At 49.4% G+C, this 23,477-nt stretch overlaps 1 protein-coding gene and 1 long non-coding RNA gene across 4 annotated transcripts in view; one reads left to right on the top strand and one right to left on the bottom strand.

Annotated features, from left to right (window-relative positions):
• Positions 1-20,650: 20,650 nt before the first annotated feature.
• Positions 20,651-23,477, bottom strand: part of Kcnk12 (potassium two pore domain channel subfamily K member 12) — a 51,642-nt gene continuing 48,815 nt past the window's right edge. Inside the window, exons 1-2 of one of the 3 annotated variants that reach the window (XM_039112873.2) lie at positions 22,437-22,590; positions 20,651-21,691 (exon numbers count right to left, since the gene is read on the bottom strand). In XM_039112873.2, the coding sequence (XP_038968801.1) occupies positions 20,790-21,683 (894 nt within the window). In that variant the 5' untranslated portion in view covers positions 21,684-21,691; positions 22,437-22,590 and the 3' untranslated portion in view covers positions 20,651-20,789. Of the gene's footprint in view, positions 21,692-22,436; positions 22,591-23,477 lie in introns of those variants that run through there. The other 2 variants (XM_039112871.2, NM_022292.2) reach the window with 2 other exon arrangements.
• The window catches only part of LOC120103460 (uncharacterized), an 863-nt gene continuing 121 nt past the window's right edge, over positions 22,736-23,477 (top strand). Inside the window, exons 1-2 of the long non-coding RNA XR_005505638.2 lie at positions 22,736-22,870; positions 23,183-23,477. The exon at positions 23,183-23,477 is cut by the window's right edge and continues 121 nt beyond it. This is a non-coding gene — a long non-coding RNA (uncharacterized LOC120103460). The remainder of the gene's footprint in view (positions 22,871-23,182) is intronic.

Genomic DNA, 23,477 nt, shown 5'->3' with positions numbered 1-23,477 from the left:
ATTTTTAGAGCACTGACTGCTCTTGCAGAGGTCCTGAGTTCAATTCCCAGCTACCACACACCATCTGTAATGAGATCTGATGCCCTCTTTTGGTATGTCTGAAGACAGCCACAGTGTATCCACATACATGAAATAAATAAAACTTAAAAAAAAAAAAAGCACCTGTTCTTCCAGAGGACCTAAGTTCAGTCCTCCATACCTGCATAGAGGGCCAACACTGCCTGTAATTCCAGTTCCAGGGGTCCTAGACCTGTGACTTCCTAGAGTACTGCACTCAAATGTATGCATACTACCACATAAATAACATACAAACCCATAATTAAAAAGTAATATGCCGTTAACAAAAAGTTCATATAAATTTTTAGCTCTAATTTTGTGGGGGTTTTGTTCACAGTTGAAATATTAATCAGTATTATCAGAATAAAACAAGTATGTTAGTAACAGATTTACAAAGTCAACCCAGGGTTAACATGAAATCTGTTGGCCATATACTCATGTTTGAGAAAATAGTTGGTTTTATATCTTAACGGTTTAAAAAAACGCCATCTAGAGCAAGGCAGTGCTGGCCCACGCCTTTAGTCCCAGTACGTGGGAAGCAGAGGCAGGTGGGTCTACAAAGTGAGTTCCAGGACAGCCAGAGATACCGAGAGAGATACCGAGAAAAACGCTTGTAACACCTGCCACCCCCAACCCCCAATTTATCTAAGATGCAATTTTGTAATTGACTGTATTTTTTCTTAAAAATTTTGTTGATGAGGTTTAAAGATTCTAATGAAAGAGTGGGAAAAGGTGTGTGGTGTGTGTGCGTGTGCGTGTGTGTGTGTGTTCAAATATATTAAGTTGCCAGCTGTGGCAGCTTAGCTGGCCGGGTGACTAGGGTAGGTATATTTAAAGAATAGCTTGTTCCCCTCAGTCTTAATGTTCCACATACCAAGCACATCCTGTGAGACTTCTTGAGTATTAAAGACATCGTCTATCCTTGGTCTTTCTGCATTTAGCTCTTTTGGGGAAGTGTGTTTTTACCCTCAGCATATGGCATGAGCTGCTGATTCAGAGTTGAATGGCTCTTTAAGCTTGTTAGTTTCGTTCTGTTGATTAAAATGGTGTGCAGAATAGTCAGGAAAAGCCAGTCCCTGGTCTGAAATAAACATTGTTAATTAGCTTGTGGGGAGGAACAAACAAGGAAAGAGACTTTTACACAGATTTTTGTGTGTTTGGGTTAAGGAGCGAGGGTGTGGTCAGGCAAGAGGATGAAAATGCCCAGAATGGCCTATTTTTAGAGTGAAGCTGCAGGTGCAGCCCAGGAAGAAAGAATCACGTCTGCCACGTGTCCTCCCTCTCTGTGCCCACACTGCCTTTTTTTTTTTTTTTTTTTTTGGACAGAGCTTTAGAATTTACACTTTCGCTGTTGCCCAGCAGTGAGGAGGATTCTGACTTTGAGGCCAGCCTGGATTTACATAGGCAATTTGAGGCCACCTCCAACTTCTTGAGCTACACCATCTCAAAAGGCTAAAAACAAACAAAAACCCTGGCATAGCCTCTCTCAGATCGTGCAGAGCCTGGTACAGTGCTGAAGGGTAGTGACTCCTGATACACAGCAGCTACTGTAGATTCCTTCTCCCTCTTCTCCCAGGGAGGGAAACAGCTTGCCTTGCATGGGACACAGTGTTTCCTTCCATCCCCCCGGTTTCAGGCAACGTTCAGAATATACTCCGATTCCAGTCAGCACAGCTTTACTTTAGGGTGTGGTTCCTCCTCTCTGAAGTGTCCCCCTGCACATAAGCAGCCATATTGGAGAGCCAGGAGCACAAGAGCCGTATGACGGTGGTGCTGTTAGATAGTTTTGTGTGAACTGTCCTTATTTTCTTGAGAGAGGGTCTCGAGCCCAGGCTGACCTCGTAACTTGAGACCCTCTTGCTTCAGTTTCCCTAATCCTAGGATGGTAGGTGGGAGCCCCGATGCCTTCCCCATCCAGCCTCACTCATAACCTAGACCTAGTGACTAAGAAAGGAATTCTATCTATAAAAAGTTCTTATTTTAGAGGATTACCACAACAGACTGTTTGCTCAGAATCTGCCAGTCACTGCGGCCCTACTAAGCTTTACAAGTTATCGAAGATGGAGATAGCTATAGCCTAGTGGAGAATAATTAAACTTAAAGCAGTTTAACCTCTCAGTTTAATCACTGACCTTCAGGATGAAATCCGCCACCAGGATCCTTTCCTTTTTTAATTTTATTTATTTATTTATTTATTTATTTTTTTGATCCAGGGCTTCATGTAGCCCAGGCTACTAAACTGGCTGTGTGACTGGGGGTGACCTTGAACTTTTAATTTTTCTGCCCCTACCTTTCAAGTGCTGGGGCTATAGGGATATTCCACCGTGCCCCGTTTATGTCGTGCTGGGGATTGAATTCGTTGTGTGTGCTACTCAAGAACTCTCAACTGAGCAATGTGCCGAGCCTCCGTTCTCCCCGTCATGATCAGGCTCAGGTTTTAATGTTTATTATCAAGCAAACTGGGATGTTTTATTGTAGAACATTGGCTAGCTCAGTCATATCAATCAAGAAAATGACTTTCCATGCTGAGTCCTTAATGTCAAAACATGGATTCATAACGTGCTAAAATCAGCCTTAGTATTTACTTCATGAAGTCGTTCATCTTAAACTTCACGAGGGTCTGAGAAAGACTTTAGTTGTTTGGGGGTTGGGGAGGCTCTTCCAAAGACTCCCTAGGCAGTTGTCTTAGTTGCTCTTGCCATGACAAACACCATGACTGTGTTTAATTTGGGGGGCTCACAGTTCCAGATGGCTAGCGTCCATGACGATCACAGCAGGGAGTGGCAGGGAGTAGGCAGGCGCGTGCTAGAGCAGGCGCTGAGAGCACACATCTTTCGTTTGCTTTTTCTTTTGAAACAGGGTCTAACTATGTAGTTCTCATTATTCTGGAACTCTCTGTAGACCAGGCTGACCTCAAACTCATAAGAGATCCACCTGCCTCTGCCTCCTGAGTGCTGGAATTAAAGGTGTGCACAGCCACACTCAGCTGAGAGCTCACATCTTGATTCACAAACACAACACGAGGCAGAAAGAGGTAGCTGGGAATGGTGTGAGCCTGCCCCTAGTGACATAACCAATCCCACAAGACAACACTTCCTAATCCTTCTCAAACAGTTCCATCAACTCTATTCTCCACCCGGCCCCCAGGCTTGCTGCCATGTTATAACACAGATGCATCTAGTTCAGCTTCAAAGCTTCCCTGTCTTCCAGTCTCAACACAGTTTAAAAACTCCAGTCTCTCCTGAGACCCAAGGCAGTCCCTTACTTGTAACCCTCTGAAAAATCAAAATAGCAAATTGTATCCTTCCAATATCCTTCCAACATACAGTAGCACAGAGTATCCAAAAGGGAATTAGTGGGGCAGGTGAAGAAACACTGGACCAAAGCACGATGGAAACCCAGCAGGTCTGTAGCTCCATGTCTGATGTCCAAGGGCTTAGACGGCTCTGCCCTTCCAGCGTCGCTGATTACAGCACACTTCTCTTTTGAGTTGGTTTCACTCCCCACGTGCAGTACTCCCTGGCTCACATCCCATGGCACCTGTAACACCCTGGGGCGCCCAACACAATCCTTGACTTTCTTTTTCTACATAAACATTTGTGTTTATTAATTTTATTTTGTAATGTATTATTTTTTATGGGATATTTTATTTACATTTCAAATGTTATCCCCTTTCCCAGATTTTTCTTCGCAAACCCTTCTCCCATACCCTCCCCCACTCCTTTTATGCGGATGCTCTCCCATCCACTTCCTCCTGCCTCCTGCCCTGCCATTCCCCTACAAGAGCATCGAGCCTTCACAGGACCAAGGGCCTCTCCTATCGATACCAGACAATGCCATCCTCTGCAACACATGCAGCTGGAGCCGTGGGTCCCTCCGTGTGTACTCTTTGGTTGGTGGTTTAGTTCCTGGGAGTTCTGGGGGGTCTGGTTGGTTGATATCATTCTTCCTGTGGGGTTGCAAACCCCTTTAGCTCCTTCAGTCCTTTCTCTAATTCCTCCATTGGGGTCCCCATACTCGGTCCAATGGTTGACAGCGAGCATTCGCCTCTGTATTTGTCAGGCTCTGGCAGAGCCTCTCAGGAGACAACTATATCAGGCTCCTGTTAGCATGTACTTCTTGGCATCCCTAATAGTGACTGGGTTTGGTGTCAGTGTTTGGGCTGGATCCTCAGGTAGGGCAGTCTCTGGACAACCTTTCCTTCAATGTCTGCTCCACACTTTGTCCCTGTATTTCCTTTAGACAGGAGGAATTCTGGGTTAAAATTTGGAAATGAGTGGGTGGCCACATCCCCCAACCGGAGGCCTTGCCTAACCTCTGGATATGGTCTTTACAGGTTCTCCCTACCCTTTGTTGGGCATTTCACCTAATCTCATCTCTGTTGGGTCCTTGGGAGCCTCTTGCTTTCCTGGCATCTGGGACTTTCTGGTGGCTACCCCCAGTTTCCCACTCACCATTGCTACACACCTCTGTTCCAGGTCCTGACCCTCTGTATATCATCCCTGTCTCCTCCCATATTTGATCCCGACCCCCTTTCTCCTCCCCTTCTTCTCTTCCTTCCTAGTTCCTCCCTCTACCTCCTGTCAGTATTTTATTCCCCCTTCTAAGAAGGACTGAAGCATCCACGCCTTCCTTCTTCTTAAGCTTCATGTGGTCTGTAAGTTGTATTTTGGGTAATCCAAGCTTTTTGTCTAGTATCCACTTATCAGTGAATACGTACCATGTGTGTGCTTTTGTGACTGGGTTGCCTCACTCAGGATGATATTTTCAAGTTCCATCCATTTGCCTGCGAATGTCATGAAGTCATTGTTTCTGATAGCTGAGTAATATTCCATTGTGTTAATGTATCGCATTTTCTGTATCCATTCCTCTGTTGAAGGGCATCTGGGTTCTTTCTAGCTTCTGGCTATTATAAATAAGGCTGCTATAAACATAGTGGAGCACGTGTCTCTTTTATATGTTGGGGCGTCTTTTGTGTATATGCCCAGGAGAGGTATAGCTGGGTCCTCAGGTAGTGCAATGTCCAATTTTCTGAGGAACCTCCAGACTGATTTCCAGAGTGGTTGTACCAGCTTGCAATCCCACCAACAATGGAAGAGTGCTCCTCTTTCTCCACATCCTCGCCAGCATCTGCTGTTACCTACATGTTCTCCCACAAGCTAAGAATATTTTTACCAGCCCTGAGTGGGAGTGGGTAACCCTGGGCTTCTCCTTATTGCTCTGTTTGTGCAACTACGGACTGAGTCATATGGGCCTGGTCACAGGAGTAAGGAGAGCAGCAGGATAGTCTACTCAAGACTAACTCGGGCCACAGTCCTGCTCGTCTCTGTCACTTTAAACTCGTCCCTCCCACCCTCGGTTTCCTTCCCTCTAAGCTAAGATATTAGAGTGGATATCAGGCTTCAGATGCCATTCCATCAGGGCTGAGTGAGTAGAGTGTGCAGGGAGCAGGAGCATCCAGAGTGCCCTGACCAAAGAGCATCCAGAGATGTACAACACCAGTGCTTAGGGTAGAGGTCATAGGTTCGAGGCCACAGCCCTGAATAAGGTTTTCAGCTCATTCCCCAGCTCTGCAGAGCAAAACAAACAAACAAACAAACAAAAAAAAAAAAGCCCACTAATGAAGAAAATGTCTTTCATCCTCACTTTGATACCTGGAAACCACATGGTAGAAAAGGACTCCAGCAAGTCATCACACACAACTAGGAAAACATGAATCCTAAATACTGACAAATGTAACAATCATGTAATGCCAAGGTAGTCTTTTCAGACGTGTATGAGCTGTTTATATTTAAATGAGATTAAAAGTAAGTGCCTACCAACATTTTTCTGGGTATGAGACCCAGGGCCCCACATGCTAAGGAAATATTTAACCATTTAACTACATTTCAAACACTTATCTCTCTATGGCAAAAACACTCAAAATCATTGCGTGTAGCTCTTTGAGGTACAATTGCTTTGGAGATACACGGTCTGTACTTGCTACGTTTAGTCCCTGTGCTTGCTGCTCAGGAGCGCAGTGTGCTTCTGACTCACACAGTCAGCCTCTCCCCAGCCCTCTCCTCCCTGTCCTCCAAGCCTCTGGTCACCACGTCCACCTCTGTGAACCACTGTTATTGCCATGTGAGTGAAGTCACCTGGGGCTTTCTCTTCCTACATTGTGTCTATATTGTGTCACTCAAAGCCACGACCTCTGTTTCTCCAATGAGCTGAGGCAGAGAAGCAGAGATGCTGTGAATTCTAGTGGTTTACCCACAGGAACTTAAACATCTAGGAGCGTTAGGATAGCAACTGGACTGGGGGAAGGCTGTGAGCATGTGAATCTGCTACTCTTTGTAAGATAATCTCTAAAACTGGAAAACAGCCACGTAACCATGCTATTGAAAACCAGAGAGGAAAAGCTAGAGAACCGTGCTAAGAGGGTTGAGCGAAGCTCCCTCTGGGGCAGTGAAGAAGGCAGCATTGGGAGGGGCTATATGCTCCATTTTGTGTGCCTTCCTGATCTACACAGTGCTTTTCAGGTCAGCCAGGGGTGCAGAGCGAGACCTTGTCTCAAAAACAAAGAGAAAACAAACAGAAAGTAAAACAGCAGACACCAGCAATAGAGCCACAGAGAAAGAAGCCAGGAGGATACTCCTTCAAAATAGCTCCCTACCCCAAATTAAGTACTTTGGAACATGAAAGTGAAGGAGAGAAAGTTTCTACAATGAAAATTCCAAGGCATTGTAAAAGGAAACCAGGTTAACTGGGTGTGGTGGTGTACGCCTTTAATCCCAGCACTTTGGAGGTGGAGGCACATGGATCTCTGTGAGTTTTAGGCTAGCAAGTCCAGGACAGCCAGGGCTACACAGAGAAATCTTGTCTTGAGAAACCAAAAGAGAGAAAAGAAAAAAAAAAGAAAGAAAAAAGAAAGAAGACACCAGAGGACAGAAATAACTCCTATGGTCCTGAATTAACAGAATTAATATTGTGAAGATGGTTATAGTACTAAAATTAACTTACAGATTGTGATGGTTTGTATATGCTTGGTCCAGGGAGTGGCACTATTAGAAGGTGTGGCCTTGTTGGAGGAAGTGTGTCACTGTGGGGGTGGGTTTGGAGGCCCTCCTCCTAGCTACCTGAGGATGCGCAGTCTGTTCCTGGCTTCCTTCGGGTGAAGATATAGAACTCAGCTCCTCCTGCACCATCCCTGCCTGGATGCTGCCATGCTCCCACCTGATGATAATGGACTGAACCTCTGGCCCTGTAAGCCAGCCCCAATTAAATGTTGTCCTTATAAGAGTTGCCTTGGTCATGGTGTCTGTTCACAGCAATAAGACCCTAACTAGGACTCAGATTTAATACAATACCTATCAAAATTCCAAAGTCATTTTTCACAGATCTAGAAAAAAATTCAAAATTCATATGGAACCACAAAAAGTCTTGAATAGCCAAGGCAACCCTGAGGAGATAGATCACAGCTAAGGGGTCAGCACCCCGGGCTTCAGAGTACACTGGAAAGCTCCAGTGATAAACACAGCTTGGTCCTAGCATAAAAACCAAGTGGAACAGAATAGAGGACTCAGAAATAAACCAATGAAGCTATGGCTGCTTACCTCTGGACAATGGAGGCAAAACCACACTGGACAAAAGCCTATTCTACAGACAATGATGGCAAAACTGAATATCCACCTGCAGAAGAATAAGATTACATTTGTTGTTTTCACCCTATACAAAAATCACTTCTCAGTGGACCAACGGCCCCAATTAAAAAACACTTAGCAGTAAAAAAAATAAGTAAATAAATAAACCTTAAAAAAGAAAAGTGCCAGTATTAGCCAAGGCAGGTGGTGTCTCCAGGGACAGCTAAGAGCAAAGACCTGGTGCCAGCCCCACCAGCTGCACAGCTGCAGAGCTCAGGTCAGAGCCTGGGTCAGCTCACAGTCGCACAGCTGCTCCGTCTCTGTCCCTCTTAGTCCCTCTTGCATCAGGCAGCTAACCGGTGCTTTGCAGCATGCTAATGGGTCCTCTGCTCTGTAGCAACAAAATGACAGTTTTCTCTTGCATCAGCTACAAACTAGCCTAGTAATTGGTTCCTAGTAACTGTTCTTCTCTGGTTCACTGAAGAGATGGGGAGAATTCCTAGGGATAAGTCTTTAACCCTTTCCTGGCTTCTTGCTGCCACACTGCCATGCCCAGGGAACACGGGCTCCATCATCTCCTCATTTAGATCATTTGTGAGTTTCCAGATTCCTCATGAAATGTCCAATTAAAATCGCAGAAGAAGCCTGGGCTCTGCACATTGTCTTCAGAGGAGTGACGAGGCACTGACTGTGGAGAAAGGAAAGGAAGGCAGAGCTGCTGCCCAGGTTAAGATAACAAGAATTCGAGGTCTTCTTGTATAAAGGGGAGAACGTCCTAAAGCTTAATCAGGAGAGAGAAATTGGTATCTGTTACGATGAGACGCTAGCACTTGTCTTGGAGCAGAAGCTGAAATGAGGTCTGGGAGCATTTAGTTATCCTCTAAGCAGCCTCTGGACCCCTTAGGACATGTTCCCATCCAGCCATTGTTTATACCCAGGTTGGATATTTAGCTGTTGCTTCTAGATTGTATTTTCCTGTCTTCTTTGATGACCAAGTTGCAATGGCGTGAATAATAGGTTCTCAGTGGTTAAAGGTGGTTAGGGGACGGCTCAGCAGGTAAAGGTCCTTGCTATACAAGTGTGAGAATCTGAGTTTGAGTCCCCAGAAGCCCCATAAAAGCTAGAAGCAAGGCAAGGATATCTGGGATCCTAGAGCTCTTGTGGGAGATGAGAGGTGGAGGCAGGAGAATGCCTATAAATTTGTGTGACATACGAAATGGAAAACAGTGAAGAGACTCTGTCTCAAGGTGGAAAAGAAGGATTGACTTAAGGACCTTTGACCTCCCACGAGAGAGAGAGAGAGAGAGAGAGAGAGAGAGAGAGAGAGAGAGAGAGGATATGATATAATGTGGAGAGAAATGGATAGGTAGATGGGTAAATGGATGGATCAGTGGATGAATGGATGGATGGGTGAATGGATGAATGGATGGTTGTGTGGGTGGTGTCTGTATGTATGTCTGTATGTCTGTATGTTTGTATGTATGTATGAATGTGTGTCTGTATGTATGTATGAATGTGTGTCTGTATGAGTGGGTGGTGGATGGGTAGGTGGGTGGGTGGATTGTGGGTAGATGAATGGGTAGATGGATAGGTGGATTGTGGGTGGATGGATAGATGGATGGATGGATGGATGGATGGATGGATGGGCAGATGGTAGGCAGATGGATAGTTCTGGATTATCATATTTGGCACAGGAAAAGATTCTAGATCCCCGAGGAAAGGAAAGAAAGGAGCTGGTACTCATCGAGTGTCTGTGCTAGATGCTGTTTGACACTTTTTAATGTCATTTCAGAAGGTCCTCACACAGAAACAGCTGGATAGGTTTGTCTTCTCATTTCAAGATGTTAAAACAGCAAGGCACTGGTGGACCATGCCTCTGTCCCCAGAACTGGGGAGTCAGAGGCAAGTGGAGTTCAAGGCCAGCCTGTCTGGAGTGAGTTCCAGGACAGCCAGGGCTTCTTAGAGGAACCCTGATTCTGAGGGAACTTAAGGAGTTTGGTAGGGATTATCATCTGGGTCAGTGTGAATGAAAACAGCCACTACTGTCTAAAAGTCAAGCTGAAACTGAGTTGAAGGTAGATTTTAGCCCTAAGTCGTGGCTCAGGTTTAGGACTATAGAGGAACAGGTTCAGCCACACTGAGGGCTGTGGTAGGGATTAGGGGAAGTCACCTACAGCAGGACTCAAATCTGTCCCCCTTCTTAATGTGAGAGTAGTCTGAAGACAAGTGTTCTCTACCCTCAGAAGAGCTTCCTAGAATGCTGGGTCCTGGGCTCCAGGACACTACCTGTCCCCTACCTTTGTTCCCAAGGGCTGCAGGCTACAGCTTCTCACTTATGCTAGAGGAGGTGTCACTTGGGTGTGTGTGTAGCTGGTGGCCATGGAAATTTGAAGCTTGCATGTGGATCTGGTGCTGGAGATGACATCTTTGGTGTGGCTGCTCTGGTACCCAGGTTTAAAAGCATCTTTCGACACCAGCCACAAGCCTGCTCCTCACAAGCCTAACTGACGTGAGTCTGTGGGTCAGTCAGGCAAGTGTGCACACCCTGCCTATGGAACAAGCCACTGTTAGCTGTTCTGTCCTTTCTGTGACTGGGCTTCTAACAAACAGATCATTTTACCTCAGGGTCGTCAGCATCACCCTTCACTACTGTGATTTCTGTTTATGTCCGCCAGGTATCACTGAGTCTACTCTGTGGAATGTGTGTGTGCGTGTGCGTGTGTGTGTCTCTGTGTGTGTGTCTCTGTGTATGTGTGCGCATGCACGCGTTTGGGCCAGTGCTGTCATATGACTAAGCACAGATACCCTTCTGTTTCTATTTATAACCCTGAGGTCTGTGGCAGCTGTCTGTGGAGGGGGCTTCCATTGTACACAGTCATGTTTCTAGAGCAATGATTTACTCTGGTTGTGGGGTATGGATGTATTATGAGTGCATACAGTGAATAGCGCCTAGGGCTCTCAAGGGAGAAGCCAGTTGGAGGTAGAGGGGACCACAATAGGATGTGAGGTGGAGCAGGATGTCAACCTCAGCCCCTCTGCCCCAAGGTTGCCCCTGAGTTCAGGCCTTCCGAGAGGAGCCTAAGCCCTGGAGAGGAGAGGAGCCTGGGCCCTGGAGAGGAGAGGAGCCTGGGCCCTGGAGAGGAGAGGAGCCTGGGCCCTGGAGAGGAGAGGAGCCTGGGCCCTGGAGAGGAGAGGAGCCTGGGCCCTGGAGAGGAGAGGAGCCTGGGCCCTGGAGAGGAGAGGAGCCTGGGCCCTGGAGAGGAGAGGAGCCTGGGCCCTGGAGAGGAGAGGAGCCTGGGCCCTGGAGAGGAGAGGAGCCTGGGCCCTGGAGAGGAGAGGAGCCTGGGCCCTGGAGAGGAGAGGAGCCTGGGCCCTGGAGAGGAGAGGAGCCTGGGCCCTGGAGAGGAGAGGAGCCTGGGCCCTGGAGAGGAGAGGAGCCTGGGTCCTGGAGAGGAGAGGAGCCTGGGCCCTGGAGAGGAGAGGAGCCTGGGCCCTGGAGAGGAGAGGAGCCTGCTCCTACCCTCTGGGCTGTCAGGTGCTGAAACATCACCCTCAGCAGGAAGCTGTTCCATCCCAACAGGGACGTTTCCCCCATCATGCATCCAGGTTGCTGGTCCTGCTGTCCCCAGTCCATGGCGACAGAAGTGGGACTAGTTGTTCAAGCTAGGCAGACATTTGGTAGACGCTATGCATGGTTCTTGATCTGTGGGTCCCTTGGCCATCAGAACCGCAGGGTGGCGGAGACCATAGGCCAGCTCATCATTTGGGGACAGAAAACGGAGCCGTCTGATAAGAGGGACCTGGCTGCAACTGCACAGAGGCAGAGGCAGGCCAGAGCCACGGATTGTCTGTTGCTGTCTGGGTAAGCGTTTTCTAGCGGTGCTACAGACAGTCCTCTGTGAACGTGTCCCTCGGAAGGAAGTAGTGTGCTCTCCAGAGTGGACTAGAGTGGGGCACAAGAGGAAAGGTTGTGCTGGACCTCCTCTGGAGGCTGAGTTACCCTGAGTCCAAGCTACATCAACCTGGGTAACAGTGCAACCTTCACTCCAGAACAAACTGCAGACCCAATAAAGGGCTAGAATGTAAGGTCTCTGGTTCACAATGGCTGAGGTGCCCTACAGGAGCGGTATACCCTTTTATCTTATTTTTAAGGACTGGTTTTATTTTTGTTTATGTGCGTATCTTTCTATGTACTGTTTGTATGTGTGTGCAGGTACCCATAGAGGCCAGAAGAGGGTGTTGGATCCCATGGATCCAAAGTTACCAGAGTTTTGAATTTCCCAGCACAGTGCTTGGTGTGCCATTTTATACTTTCTACTTCTGAACTATTTTTGCTTTGCCAAGGCTGGAAGTCTGAAAACTACATTTCCCAGAATCTCTTGCCAGTTTCCTTCCAGAAAGGTTTGTCGATGGGGCACAGTTGCTGAGGGATGAGGTGATGACAAGACAGACATTGGGTCTGAATCACACTACCAATAATGAACAGCTACAAGCCTAGCCTTACTGTGAACCCCTAGAGGTCCCACTGAAGCTGCAGAGTGTCCCCTCAGTAGCCTAAACAAGAGCCACTCTCACCAAGCCTATGGCAAACCTGAAGAAACGTAGTTTCCAGATCCTCTTGCAGCCATGTTAGGCCATAAGACGAAGTTTGGGCTGACAGGAAGAGAATGAAAGCGATGTGTTGCCTAGGACCACACCTTTGAAGGGAGACGTACTTCTAGACCTTTGCCTTGCCTCGAATGTAAGTCAATCATGGGCCAATCATGGGCCGTTCTGTGGGGGATGGTAGAGAAATAGGTAGATGTGGCAGGGACAAACATGCTGGGGGCGTTCTATGCTGGGTCCCCTCCCTGGGAGAGAAATAAACTTCTTACCTGTTGCTAGCCAGTATTATTTCGGATTTCTGTTAGCATACCCCAATTTGCTCTCTAACATGTGGCCCATGAAACTTAGACATGGCAGCCAGGTTTCTAGGCGCTCACGGGCACCCATCGCTAGCTGCTGAGGCACTTGCCGTTCACCCTTTGCCTCTGGCTCCCCAGTTGTTGGGAGCTGATTCTCCTCTTTGCTCACTGTTGGGCACTCAGCAGCCATCAGAAGCTCTCGACAGTTCTCAATTTATGGGGCGTGACCTTTAGGGGCCCGGATGACCCTTTCACAGGGGTCACGTGTTAGATTTCTTGTACACCAGATATTTTACGTACTTCATAACCTCAGCAAAGGCACAGTTATGAAGTAGCAATGAAAATAATTTTATGGTTGGGGTCAGCAGGACTCGGGGAACTGGACTGAAGGATCGCAGCAAGAGGAATTGGACCAGTGGGTAGCCAATTCCATTCACTCCTGAGGCTGAGAACCCACAGATTAGACCACAAGGCTAGCTGTCCCTAAGTGGAAACCTCTTCCAGACTCCTTAAACCTAGCTTCGTGCCTGGTGTGGTGGCATTCACCTTTACTCTCAGTGGTTGGAGGCAGGGGCAGGCAGATGAGTTTGAACTCCGTGAGTTCAAGGCCAGCCTGATTTACATAGTGAGTTCCAGGACAGCCAGGACTACAAATAAAGACCTTGTCTCAAAAAGACAAAAGAAAAAACAAAAAAACAAACAACCCCCCAGCATCTCCCTCATGGAAGTTCATTGTGTTTCCTGTCTAAGCCTGCTTGTCTTCCAGGGTTCTCAGTTTCAATGTGGTCCTGCGTCCAGCCACCTGAGACTGTGTTTATTTGGTGTGTGTGTGTGTGTGTGTGTGTGTGTGTGTGTGTGTGTGTGTGCTGTGACACATTTGTGGAGGTCAGAGGGCAGCTTCTGTAGGACCCGATTCTTTCTGTGTCCCATGTCGGATTGGACTTGGATCTTCAGGCTTGTCAGCAGATGTGTCAACTTCCTGCCTCACTGGTCTTTCTCTCAGCCTTCTGCCCACAAGCAGGTGCAGCCATGCCTTTTGTTGGCCAAGCCCTTTAGACCTCCCCGCCCCCCCAGATTTTTCTTCCCCAGTCATTCTACAGTCCACGCTTCCTTAGCATCCCTCTGCTGGCTCTCCAGTGTCCTCAGGATGAGTTCAAACTGCTTTGGCTTACAAGGCTTTTCATGATTCTTCTCCGGTCACGGCAGACCTGAGGAACTGAACGCTCCTTTCTGGAAGGATCGTGGTTCTGCTCTTCTCCCTTGCTGCTCCTTCCTATGAGTCATCAGTAGGCTCCCAGCAGCCCCCTCTCCCGTGGGCTCAGTGTGAAAGCTTTCTCTGCAGCATCGGAGTGACCACATGTGTTCAGCTGTCCTAGCATCCAAGAGGTGGCTTCAGACGCTCCACGGCTGTGCTGAAATGCCAGCCAGTTATTGGTCACCGTGAACCTGGAGTCCAGGGCCTGCAGTACTAACATGTCTTCTGATTCAATAGCCCTAAACTAGAGAAGCTCCTTAACTTCTGTAGCCTAGGACAAATGGGGGTGGGGTTGGGGCGCCAGTTTTTCCCCCATAGTTGTGATAAATATACAAGTCCAACAGCCTGGTCTCCTGCATGTTAAGTTCCCTTTTCTTTTGTACTTACTAGGTATCTTCATAGAAAGCTGACTGACCATAGAGGAGACGGGCGAGCGGTTCTATTGTCCATTGGACTCCTAAAATGGTCCCCTGCAATCATAGGCCTTGGCACCTGAAAAGCAGTGAAGGGTCACCTAGATCATTTCAATGAAGACACGTATGCTCCACATAGCTGGGCCACAGCTGGAGACCTCGTCAAAGGCAGAGCTGGTGGGCGACTGAAGCCCAGGGGTGCCCAGTGTTTTAGCCCAGCTCATGGTCTTCATTGGAGTCAGTGGCGTTGGAGGCCCACTCTCCAGCATGCTGCGGTTAGAGTGCTTTAATCGGCAGGGTGGCTCCATGGATCACGAACCCGCTGAGCAGCTTTCCCCAGCACTAAAACAAAAGGCAAACTGGTGTAGAGGCAGTGGTTTGATGAAACTCCTTTTATTTTTTATTTTATGTGTATGCGTGTTTTTGCCTGCATGCATTTTTATCGTTGTGTATGCAGTGCCCCCGGAGACCGGAAGAGGGCCTTGGTCCCCTGGAACTGGAGTTACAGCCGATTGTAAGCAACTGGGAGTCCAAGGAGCTGGGAGCCAACCTTGGTCCTCTGCAAGTTTTCTTAGCCTCTGAGCCACGTCTCCATTCCTGTTAAACGCCGTGTTTCATTTTATCACGTAGTGTCATGAAGTCCCTGGTGTAGACATGAGAGGGGAGAGGCTGGTGCCTTTGGTTGGTTGTGGTCAGCAGGAGGAGAGTTTAGGATGCGGGAGTGTTTGTAGACTTTGGTGGGAGGGGCCAGGAGAAGTAGGTGGGCGCAGCCGCCCATGAATTAGGGTAGAAATTCATGGCAGAAATGGGCTGATGGTAAAGGAGGTAGAAACTGGTTAGGACGGTTAGGGTAAAAAACCCAAAAGAAAAGTGACCCGTTTATTTCTTGGCTAAAAGCAGGAGATATCCTTAGGCCTGTTGGCTAGAGTTCAGGGTTCCCCGAAGTGTTTAAGCTCAAATGTCTCTGGTTCTGATATGGTCAGAGGTTGGGCGATGGGAGGGTGGTGCGTGCGTGCATGCGTGCATGCGCACGCGTTCCTTATCTCGGTTTCTCTGAAAGAATTCCCATCTCCTGGAAATAATAATGCCGATGTAGCTGAGAGTTCTAGACACTTGCTGTGAGAGCTGGGCTGACTACCTTGCCCTCTCCCTTTCCCTTTCTCCAACTTATTAGCGTTTCTGCCTTATTAATTCCAAGGCAGCCATGCTCAGTGGTAGCCTATTTCCTGGGACCCTTCCTGCTACAGAGGACCTCTGTTCTCTTTCTTTTCCCCTTGGAAGTGTTTGCCTATTAGTTTATAATAAATGTCTCTCTAATACCCTCTGTGAATTCCACTCTTCAAATTTTCCAAACAAGTACCTGGTAGCTCGGGTGGCTTTGGTGACTATTGAGTCTCTGGGGGCCCTAGATCCTGAGAAAGGCTTTGTTGTCCCCAAAGACTCTTCCACAATCCTGCCCTACTAAGGGCGTGTGGAGGAGGAAGGAAGTCTCAGTGGCTTTCTGCTGCTGGAGCCATAAAGGAGACCTTTGCCAAAGCAAAGCACTAGAAGGAGCCCGTCTCCCGGAGAAGCAAGAGGGGCTCCCATGTCCTCGCCATGCCTCTCAGAGTGGGGACACCTTGCATCTCTGAGCACTTTGCACTTCTCATGAGTTTCCAGCTGCTGCTTATCCTAATAGTTTGGGGAACTAGGATGTGGAGTCATAATCCCATTTGAGAGACAAGGAAAGCAAGGAGTAGAGTCAGTACTGTGACTGCAGATCTAGACCTAGCATCCAGAGCTCCGCTGGGAGTGGGAAATCTCCGTAAGGTAATTGCTCTGTATCTGTAGTGTGGGAGCAGGAATCATCTGCACCGCTTACAACAATGCTAATCCTAGTGCCTGCCCAGTGTCCTTCCTGGGAGGGGCCTGGCCTCGGCGTCTTTTCAAGATCACTTTGGGGTGTCAAGTGGACAGCTAAGCTTGAGAACATGGTCATGATTCAGTGCAGGCCTTGACTCTACCAACCTCAGCCCAGCCTGGCTCAGGGGTAGCTCTGTGGATTTGTAGTCATGAGTCTGCTAGATCTTGGAGAGGCAGCGTGAGCAGGACATCAGGAGGAGGAGCTCCGACCAGACAGAAAGCAAAAACAACTCAAAGGGTGGCAGGCCGCTTTTTATTCATCGTTAATTTTAACACCCTTCGTCCCCTCTCACAGCAGAGCACTGCTCGCTGCGGAAGGAGAAAAGTGTTGTTTTCAAGTGCTGTGGGCTTGCCTGCATGCTTGGACCACTCCCCAGATAACACAGCATCAAATGAGTAGTAAAGCCAGGGCCGCTTCCTTGGGGCTAGGAGTAGGGTCTCAGGAGGGGTTGGTGCAGAAAGGCTGTCACTTCTCCTCAGTACATCATGAGGCTGGCTTTGCTCTGCATTCAGTGATATCACAGGTCAGGATGCCTACAGGCGCTGGGGCTTCTCCAGGGTCATGAGAGTCCAGGCCCCATGCCTGTCTGCTGAGACCATGTGGGGCCAGAAATGGCTTCAACAGGTCCTTCCCCCTTCCCACTCTGCAGGAGGATCCTTCAGAGTCACCTGATGTTATTCAGCAATCCTAGAGACAGACAGACAAAGCCCCTGGCTGGCAGGGCCTCCCAGACACTGACAGAATATTGTGCTTATTTTGCCCCCCTCCCCCATGTGTATAAAAGGTTACATTAAGATAGACCCAGGTGGCCCATAGGCCCAGTGATGGCTGACTTGACTCAGTGGGGTGCTTTTGGCTGTCTCCCCAGAAGTGTCTCTTCTATTGATAAGGGCTCAGGTACCCTCATCCCAGAACCCGTAGGAAAAGGCGCCTGCTGGGGGTCTTGGTGACCCTCTATTTCTTAGGGGTAGGCTTGAGACTGGATGCTGGCTTCTGTGTAACACATAAATACATGCACACTGCACACAGAGCTCCTCCACGCAGAGGAACAAAGCCTGGGAGATCTCGAGAGAACTAAACAGAAAAAAACAACCAAACAAAAACCCCAACTCTTCTCAAAGTGTCCTCCCCTGGAGTCCCTTGAGGAAAGGGCTGTAGCTGTTTGTAAGGCTGCTGTATGTGTCACACTTAGGCACGACATGCAAAGGCTGGGGCTCCCTGTCACTGTTCAAGGATTTAAGGCCTGAGATTGTCTGACCACTTAGACCATTCTCGCCAGGACCTTGGGCTTTATTTGGAAGATGCAGGGGCTGACTGTATGGTTTTAGTGGGCAATGGCTTCTTTACTGACCTGATTACCCTGATTAAGAAGGCTGGATGCCTGGCCCCTGGCTTCTGTACTCTGTGTGGCCACAACCAGAAGATGAAGGATTATGGGAGTCACACTGTAGGAGCTCACAGTGCAGTAGGACACTGTGTGCATGTGTGTGTGTGTCTGTGTGTGTGTGTATATGTGCGTGTGTGTCTGTGTGTGTGTCTGTGTCTGTGTGTGTGTGTCTGTGTGTGTGTCTGTGTGTGTATATGTGTGTGTGTGTCTGTGTGTGTGTATCTGTGTATGTGTCTGTGTCTGTGTGTGTGTCTGTGTGTGTGTGTGTGTGTGTGTGTGTGTGTGTACCTGAGGTTAGGCAGGTGAGCTGCAGCCTGAGGGAGTTGAGAACTTTGGTGAGCTGCCAGCCATGGATCAGACAAGAGATCATGGAAGGGTCTTGCTGTCTAAGGACATGGTGTTCTTCTTAAAAAAAGGGGGAGAGGGAGGTCCTGATCAACATCACTGTTCCCAAAGTGATAGGAGAGCCTTTTCTTGCTTCTTAGATTTCCCTTAAACAGGAAGCCACACCATACAACTCTATTGGTCCATCACATCCCCCGACCTGGGAGACCCAGCTTTTCAAGAACTCAGCAGCCTTCAGGCAGCCAGGGCACAGAATCCTTTGCCCTCCCAGGCAGGGGAGAATGATGGTGTGTCGTACCACATAGTAGGACTGAGACTGGTGCTATGTGATGGGGACCAGAAGGACAGGGACAACGATGTTCATGTGTCACTGCATCCTGAGATCTATGTATTGTACATGAAGGACAAAGATTTCTCTGGGAAGTCATAAGAAGGAAGGAGTAAAGTCCTTTCCCTGCCCCCTCAAACCACGTGAATGCTTCCTGTAGAGGCTCTAACTGCAACCAATAGCCTCCTTCCAAAGCCAAAGCACAGGAAGGGAACTGCAAGCGGCTGAGGAGAACTGCAAGCGGCTGAGGCCGGTCATCACAGGCTCTCAGGAGAGCCTAAGAAGCATGGAGGAGCCCAAGGGGTGCTGGGATCTTCCCTGGGGGAGGATCCTGGAGGTTGTCTTCCCTGCTCCCAAGGAGGAGGCAGGATTCCATGCAGAACTATTCATTCGTCAGTATGGTGGCCTAGATGTCTTATTCCGTCCATCTAGCTGTGGTGACTTGGTGACCGAGCCTTAGCCCTACTGTGCTGATGGCAGAACTCCCTCCCCGTGGGCAAACTGCTATTTTGCCTGGTCCAGATGCCTCTGCCATGGGGATCTCTACTTCCCTCTCTGCATGGCTCAGCTCCCCAAGTTATTTCCCGTTGCCTAGGTGACATCTCTAATTGGATGTTTTTTAATCTGTTCCTCTTTTAAAGGGATAAGCCCTATGCTTTACTTCCAGGTCCTGTCAGGAGGCCTATACTGGATAAATAGTCCTTTCCTGGGACAAAGCCTTCATTCAGATCAAGTTCATGACTTGGCCCTGATGAACAGTCACAGAGGATCCTGGAGCATGGTTTCTGGTCTACTCTGTGAGGATTTAGCAAAACTGTCTTTCTCCTGCCAGCCCTACTTCATTGGTGTCACACCAGATTAGAGCATGTGTTTAAAGACCCCGGCAAAGCAGCTTAGACATTACTCAAACTGAGTCCCTGTGGCTTGGGTTAGTTTTTTTCTCCTTCCTATCTGAGCTAGAACGGGAAACGGGCGTTTGACATTCGAGCATGGCTCTTAATGGTGTGTGTGTGTGTGTGTGTGTGTGTGTGTGTGCGTGTGTGCACACACACTCTGGGCACATTGCCAGGGAGAAGGATGTTACCGAGGTGACACTTTTGCAGAAATCCCCGTCAGAAGTGGAGTACAGAGGGTCACACCGTGTGCTTATACACACCGATGCTACTTTTCTTACATGTTCACATTTCTTTAGATGAGACTAAAGTGTGTTTCTTCACAGCTTCAAACTCTGCCATTTCAACGAAGCCTTGGGCATCTGGACATCCCTCTACAGAGGATGAGTCTGGGAGATTCTGTCCCTTAGCCTGAGGACCATTCAGAACATTTAATTCTACTATTCTTCTGGGTTCTGGCAACTCCCTCCCTCCTGCCTCCTCCTACCTCAGATGTAGAATACAATGCAGAGAGGAAACAACCCCACCTGGTTATTTGAGGAGCACACAGGACTTAGAACGAGATCTCACTGTGTTGATCTCTAAACACTATGTGGTGGGCATGGGAGCTGAATGGCCTGACATTTGTAATATGGCTGCTTTGGATTTCTGGTGCCACAGGCCTCTTGGGAGTAGAAAGTAGAGTCCCCAGTCAGAGAAGAGGTGGATGGGGGGGGTGCTCTGCACCTCTAGGCTCTTTAAAAAGGGGAAGAATTGAGCTGGTCAACGGTAGTTAAGAAGATGACAATAACAAAACCTTTTCCAAGAGGAGGCAGCCAGTCTTCGCTATTACAGAAAGCCGCCCTGTGTGCGCACGAAGCTTGTGAATGAAAAGAAGGTTGGGGGCTCATATCAGAGAGCATGCTGAAGCTAAGACTCTCGGTCAGAGAGCTCCTCCCTTTAGGGCCCCCTAGGCTTCCGCAAGTAGAACTTACTAAGTGGACTAGCCGTCGGCTGAGAAAGGCCAGCTAAGCCCCTCACCATTTGTAATTTCGAAGGAGGGGGGATGCTGCCGACCGCGGGTGGGTGCTGTGTTTCCTCTAATTGCATAATACTACGCCATTCCCCGTGTGTAGTGGCTGTTCTATATATATACATGGGGAGGCAACATATGGCTCACCCTACCCCCACCTGTCAAAACTGTGACTATATCACTTCTGACGACCAGAAGGAAGCTGCTAGGCTGGGCCAGGATTCTAAAGGCTGAGGAGGTAATTCAGAGCCATGAAAGGCGGCACCATATGCCTTAGGTTTGCCAGCTGCTTATGTGCATGGGGAAGGGTTTAGTCTGCGAAGGCCAGGGATGCACTCATTCTCTTTGCTGCAGTATGCACTGGAGTGGAGTAGGGGATTTGGGGTGCCACTTTTTCTCTTTCTGGAGGGGAAATTTGTTGGGGGCCACGACTCTCCAAGAGGGGACTCGAAAAAAAAAATCACAGTCTCATCTAAAACTTGCCCTTGAAAACGTCAGGCCTGGCCCAATAGTATTTCTTTAGAAAACATGTTTGTTTTGGTGGTGGTTTTTGGTTTCGTTTTTATTGGATAAAGATTAAGAAAGCGCCATCTCGGAGAGAAGTGAAGCAAACCCGCCCGGCGGCGCGCAGCCCCGGCCAGGTCCGCGGCGCTGGGGGCGGGCGGCCGCTCTACCTGGAGGCGCTGGTCTCTGCCAGCCGGTTGTTCATGATGCCCAGCGCGCCCACGCCGCCCGAGAAGCCGTTCTGGCGCGTGTTGACGCACACGCTGCGCGGGTAGCCGTTGGCCGTCTCGGAAAGCTGCTTCTGCAGCAGTGCCAGCGACACCTTGTTGGACGCCGTGAGGTCGCGCATTGAGATGAGCTCTCCCGACAGGCGGCGGCCCTCGGCGTCGCTGTCGCGAGCCGCGGGGTCGGTACCCAGCGCGGCCAGGCGACGGCGCAGCCGGGAGCCCGGGGTGATGGCGTTGCGCCGGGACAGGGGCGCGCCGGGAGCCGGGCAGCAGCGCGTGCAGCAGCGGCAGCTCAGCTTGCGCAGCATCCAGTTGAGCACCTGCTTGATGAGGATGGAGATGACGTTGAAGAGCGAGTAGATGCAGCACACGCCGAGCAGGATGAAGAGGAAGTTGCCCAGACGGTAGAGCCCCTGGTTCCGGTAGGCGGCGTGCTGGCTGCTCACCAGGTCCCCGAAGCCGATGGTGCTGAAGGTGACGAAGCAGAAGTAGAGCGAGTCCACGTAGTCCCAGCCCTCCACGCTGGTGTACATGGCCGAGGCGCAGCAGGCCAGCAGCACGGCGAACAGGCCCAGGATGAGCAGCACGTGATACACCGAGGGCTTCCAGCCCGCCAGGCTGTCGGCCTCCGACAGCGCCGAGCCGCGGCGGAAGGTGGCGGGCAGCAGGCCACTGCGGCGCAGCTGACGCTCCCGGCAGGCGCGCATGATGAAGGCCAGCAGCGAGATGATGCGCTCCAGAAAGAGGTTGAAGAACAGGATGGTCCCCGCGCAGCCGAACAGTCCGTAGGCGATGAGGAAGGCCTTCCCGCCCACTGTGGCTGGGGTGGTCATGCCGAAACCTGCGGGGATAACAGCCAGAGTCAGCGAAGGCCTGTGGCACATGCAGAGTTAACGCCTTTGCTGACCGACTTAAGTTAGGTGGGGGCGGGACGTACTTAGACAGTTCCCTCTTTTTGTGGCTCCTGATCCTGGTAAACCCCAACAAGATGAAGTCCTGCCCTTTGCCCTGGGGTTATTTAAACAACACAGGTAGGGCAGATAGCAACAGATGCAAACCACCGAGCTGCCCACAAAGCCAAAGAATGACACCTTTTTCCCTGACTGAATTTTCTGTGGACTGCGGGGCAGACAGGCTTGTTGGGCTGGGCTTTCATCTTGTTCAGGATTGCTTTCTTTGGGAGCAGTGGGAGAGAATGGCCTGATGGCTCTGGTTCACTTATGAAGCCCACACAAGGATCATTTGGGGACCAGTTCCCCTCCCACTTCAGAGTGCAGATCTGGACATCTGCCTCTGGGCTTTAGGCCCCTCTCCAGGACCACCATCAGTCACTTGCTGACACCGTAGCCAGGGGAAATGGTTCGTTTGGTCTAGCTGCGCCCTTGGTGCCAGAGTGTTGGAGTCTTGTCTTGGAAGGTTTACCCTATGCTCAGGCAGCTTCAGAGGACCACATCTCCCGTCGCACGCAGCAGAACAGGACAGCCCGTGCGCTAATGCGCAGTAGGTCCAGCTCTAGGAAGAAGCAAGGGTACTTGGTCCCACTTGACTTATTGTCTCCTTAAACGTGCCAGAGAACAGACACCTACCACTTGCAGAGCAAATTCCTTAAGCTTGGATGCTAACCCCCTCTTGGTTCCCTGGAGGAAATGCCCGAGTTGCCTGTTCATCTTATGCTGACTGACTGAAGTTCAGGGAAAATCCTATGATATTGCTCATCGAGAAAGATGGTTTATTCTTTGCATTCCAAATTCGGCCACGAAAGAATTTTGAAAAAGCAAGTAACGGTAACATAGCAAACAGAATGTTAGTGGTTTGCCCAGGAATTTGAAAGGAGGGTTTTACGACACTTGAGAGCCAAACTCAAGTTCCTGGGTTCGCAAAGAAGTCCGCACTGCATGTGGATTGGTGTGTGTGTGTGTGGGAGGGAGTTAAAGAGCAGGCATGGCGGAGACACGTAAGCCCAGCATTTAGGAGGAAGAGTCGGGAGGATTAGGAGCTCAAAATCATCTTTGGCTACATAGTAAGTTGGAAGCCAGCCTAGGATTTAGAAGACCCTGTCTCAAGAAACAAAAAAGTAAATTTAGAAAGACCTAGGCTGGAGGCGGGAGGAGCACACAATGCGCTTGCAGCAGACCTTAATTCCTATCTGAAGCCCGGTAGTCCCTTCCCTAAAGTGGTGCGAAGGCCCCTCTTTCCAGATGCAGCCCATGGCTACCGTAAGATGCCCCTGCAAGAGCTGCTAAGATAGTGGCACCTGTTAAAATGGGGGCTTCTGTAAAAATGGCGGCACGGCAACACCTTTTTAGCTGTCCATGCTCCTTTCCTGGATCAGCCTAGGACCTTCGTGAAGTACCCGCCGCAGGAGCTCCACAGAGACAGGCGCCTCAGCCAAAGCCTGCTGCATCCGGGAGAACTTCCCACGCGAATCAATGGGCCCAATGCAGGGAAAAAGAAGGTGGTGGTGGGGGAGAAGAGCCACCAATCACTGATCTTCCCATAAAAACAAAACCAAAAACTACCAACCCCTGAGTAGGAGAACCCACCAATCATTAAGCTCCCCCAAGCCCAGGACTCGAAATCCCACCAATCCTCAATGTGGAAATCTCTGCTCTGAAAAGCACCACCCC

The sequence above is a fragment of the Rattus norvegicus genome, chromosome 6 (assembly GCF_036323735.1).
Source record: "Rattus norvegicus strain BN/NHsdMcwi chromosome 6, GRCr8, whole genome shotgun sequence".
In the NCBI taxonomy this organism is placed as follows: Eukaryota; Metazoa; Chordata; class Mammalia; order Rodentia; family Muridae; genus Rattus; species Rattus norvegicus.
Note: the sequence above shows the minus strand (reverse complement) of the source record. Positions and strands in the feature narration are given on the sequence as shown.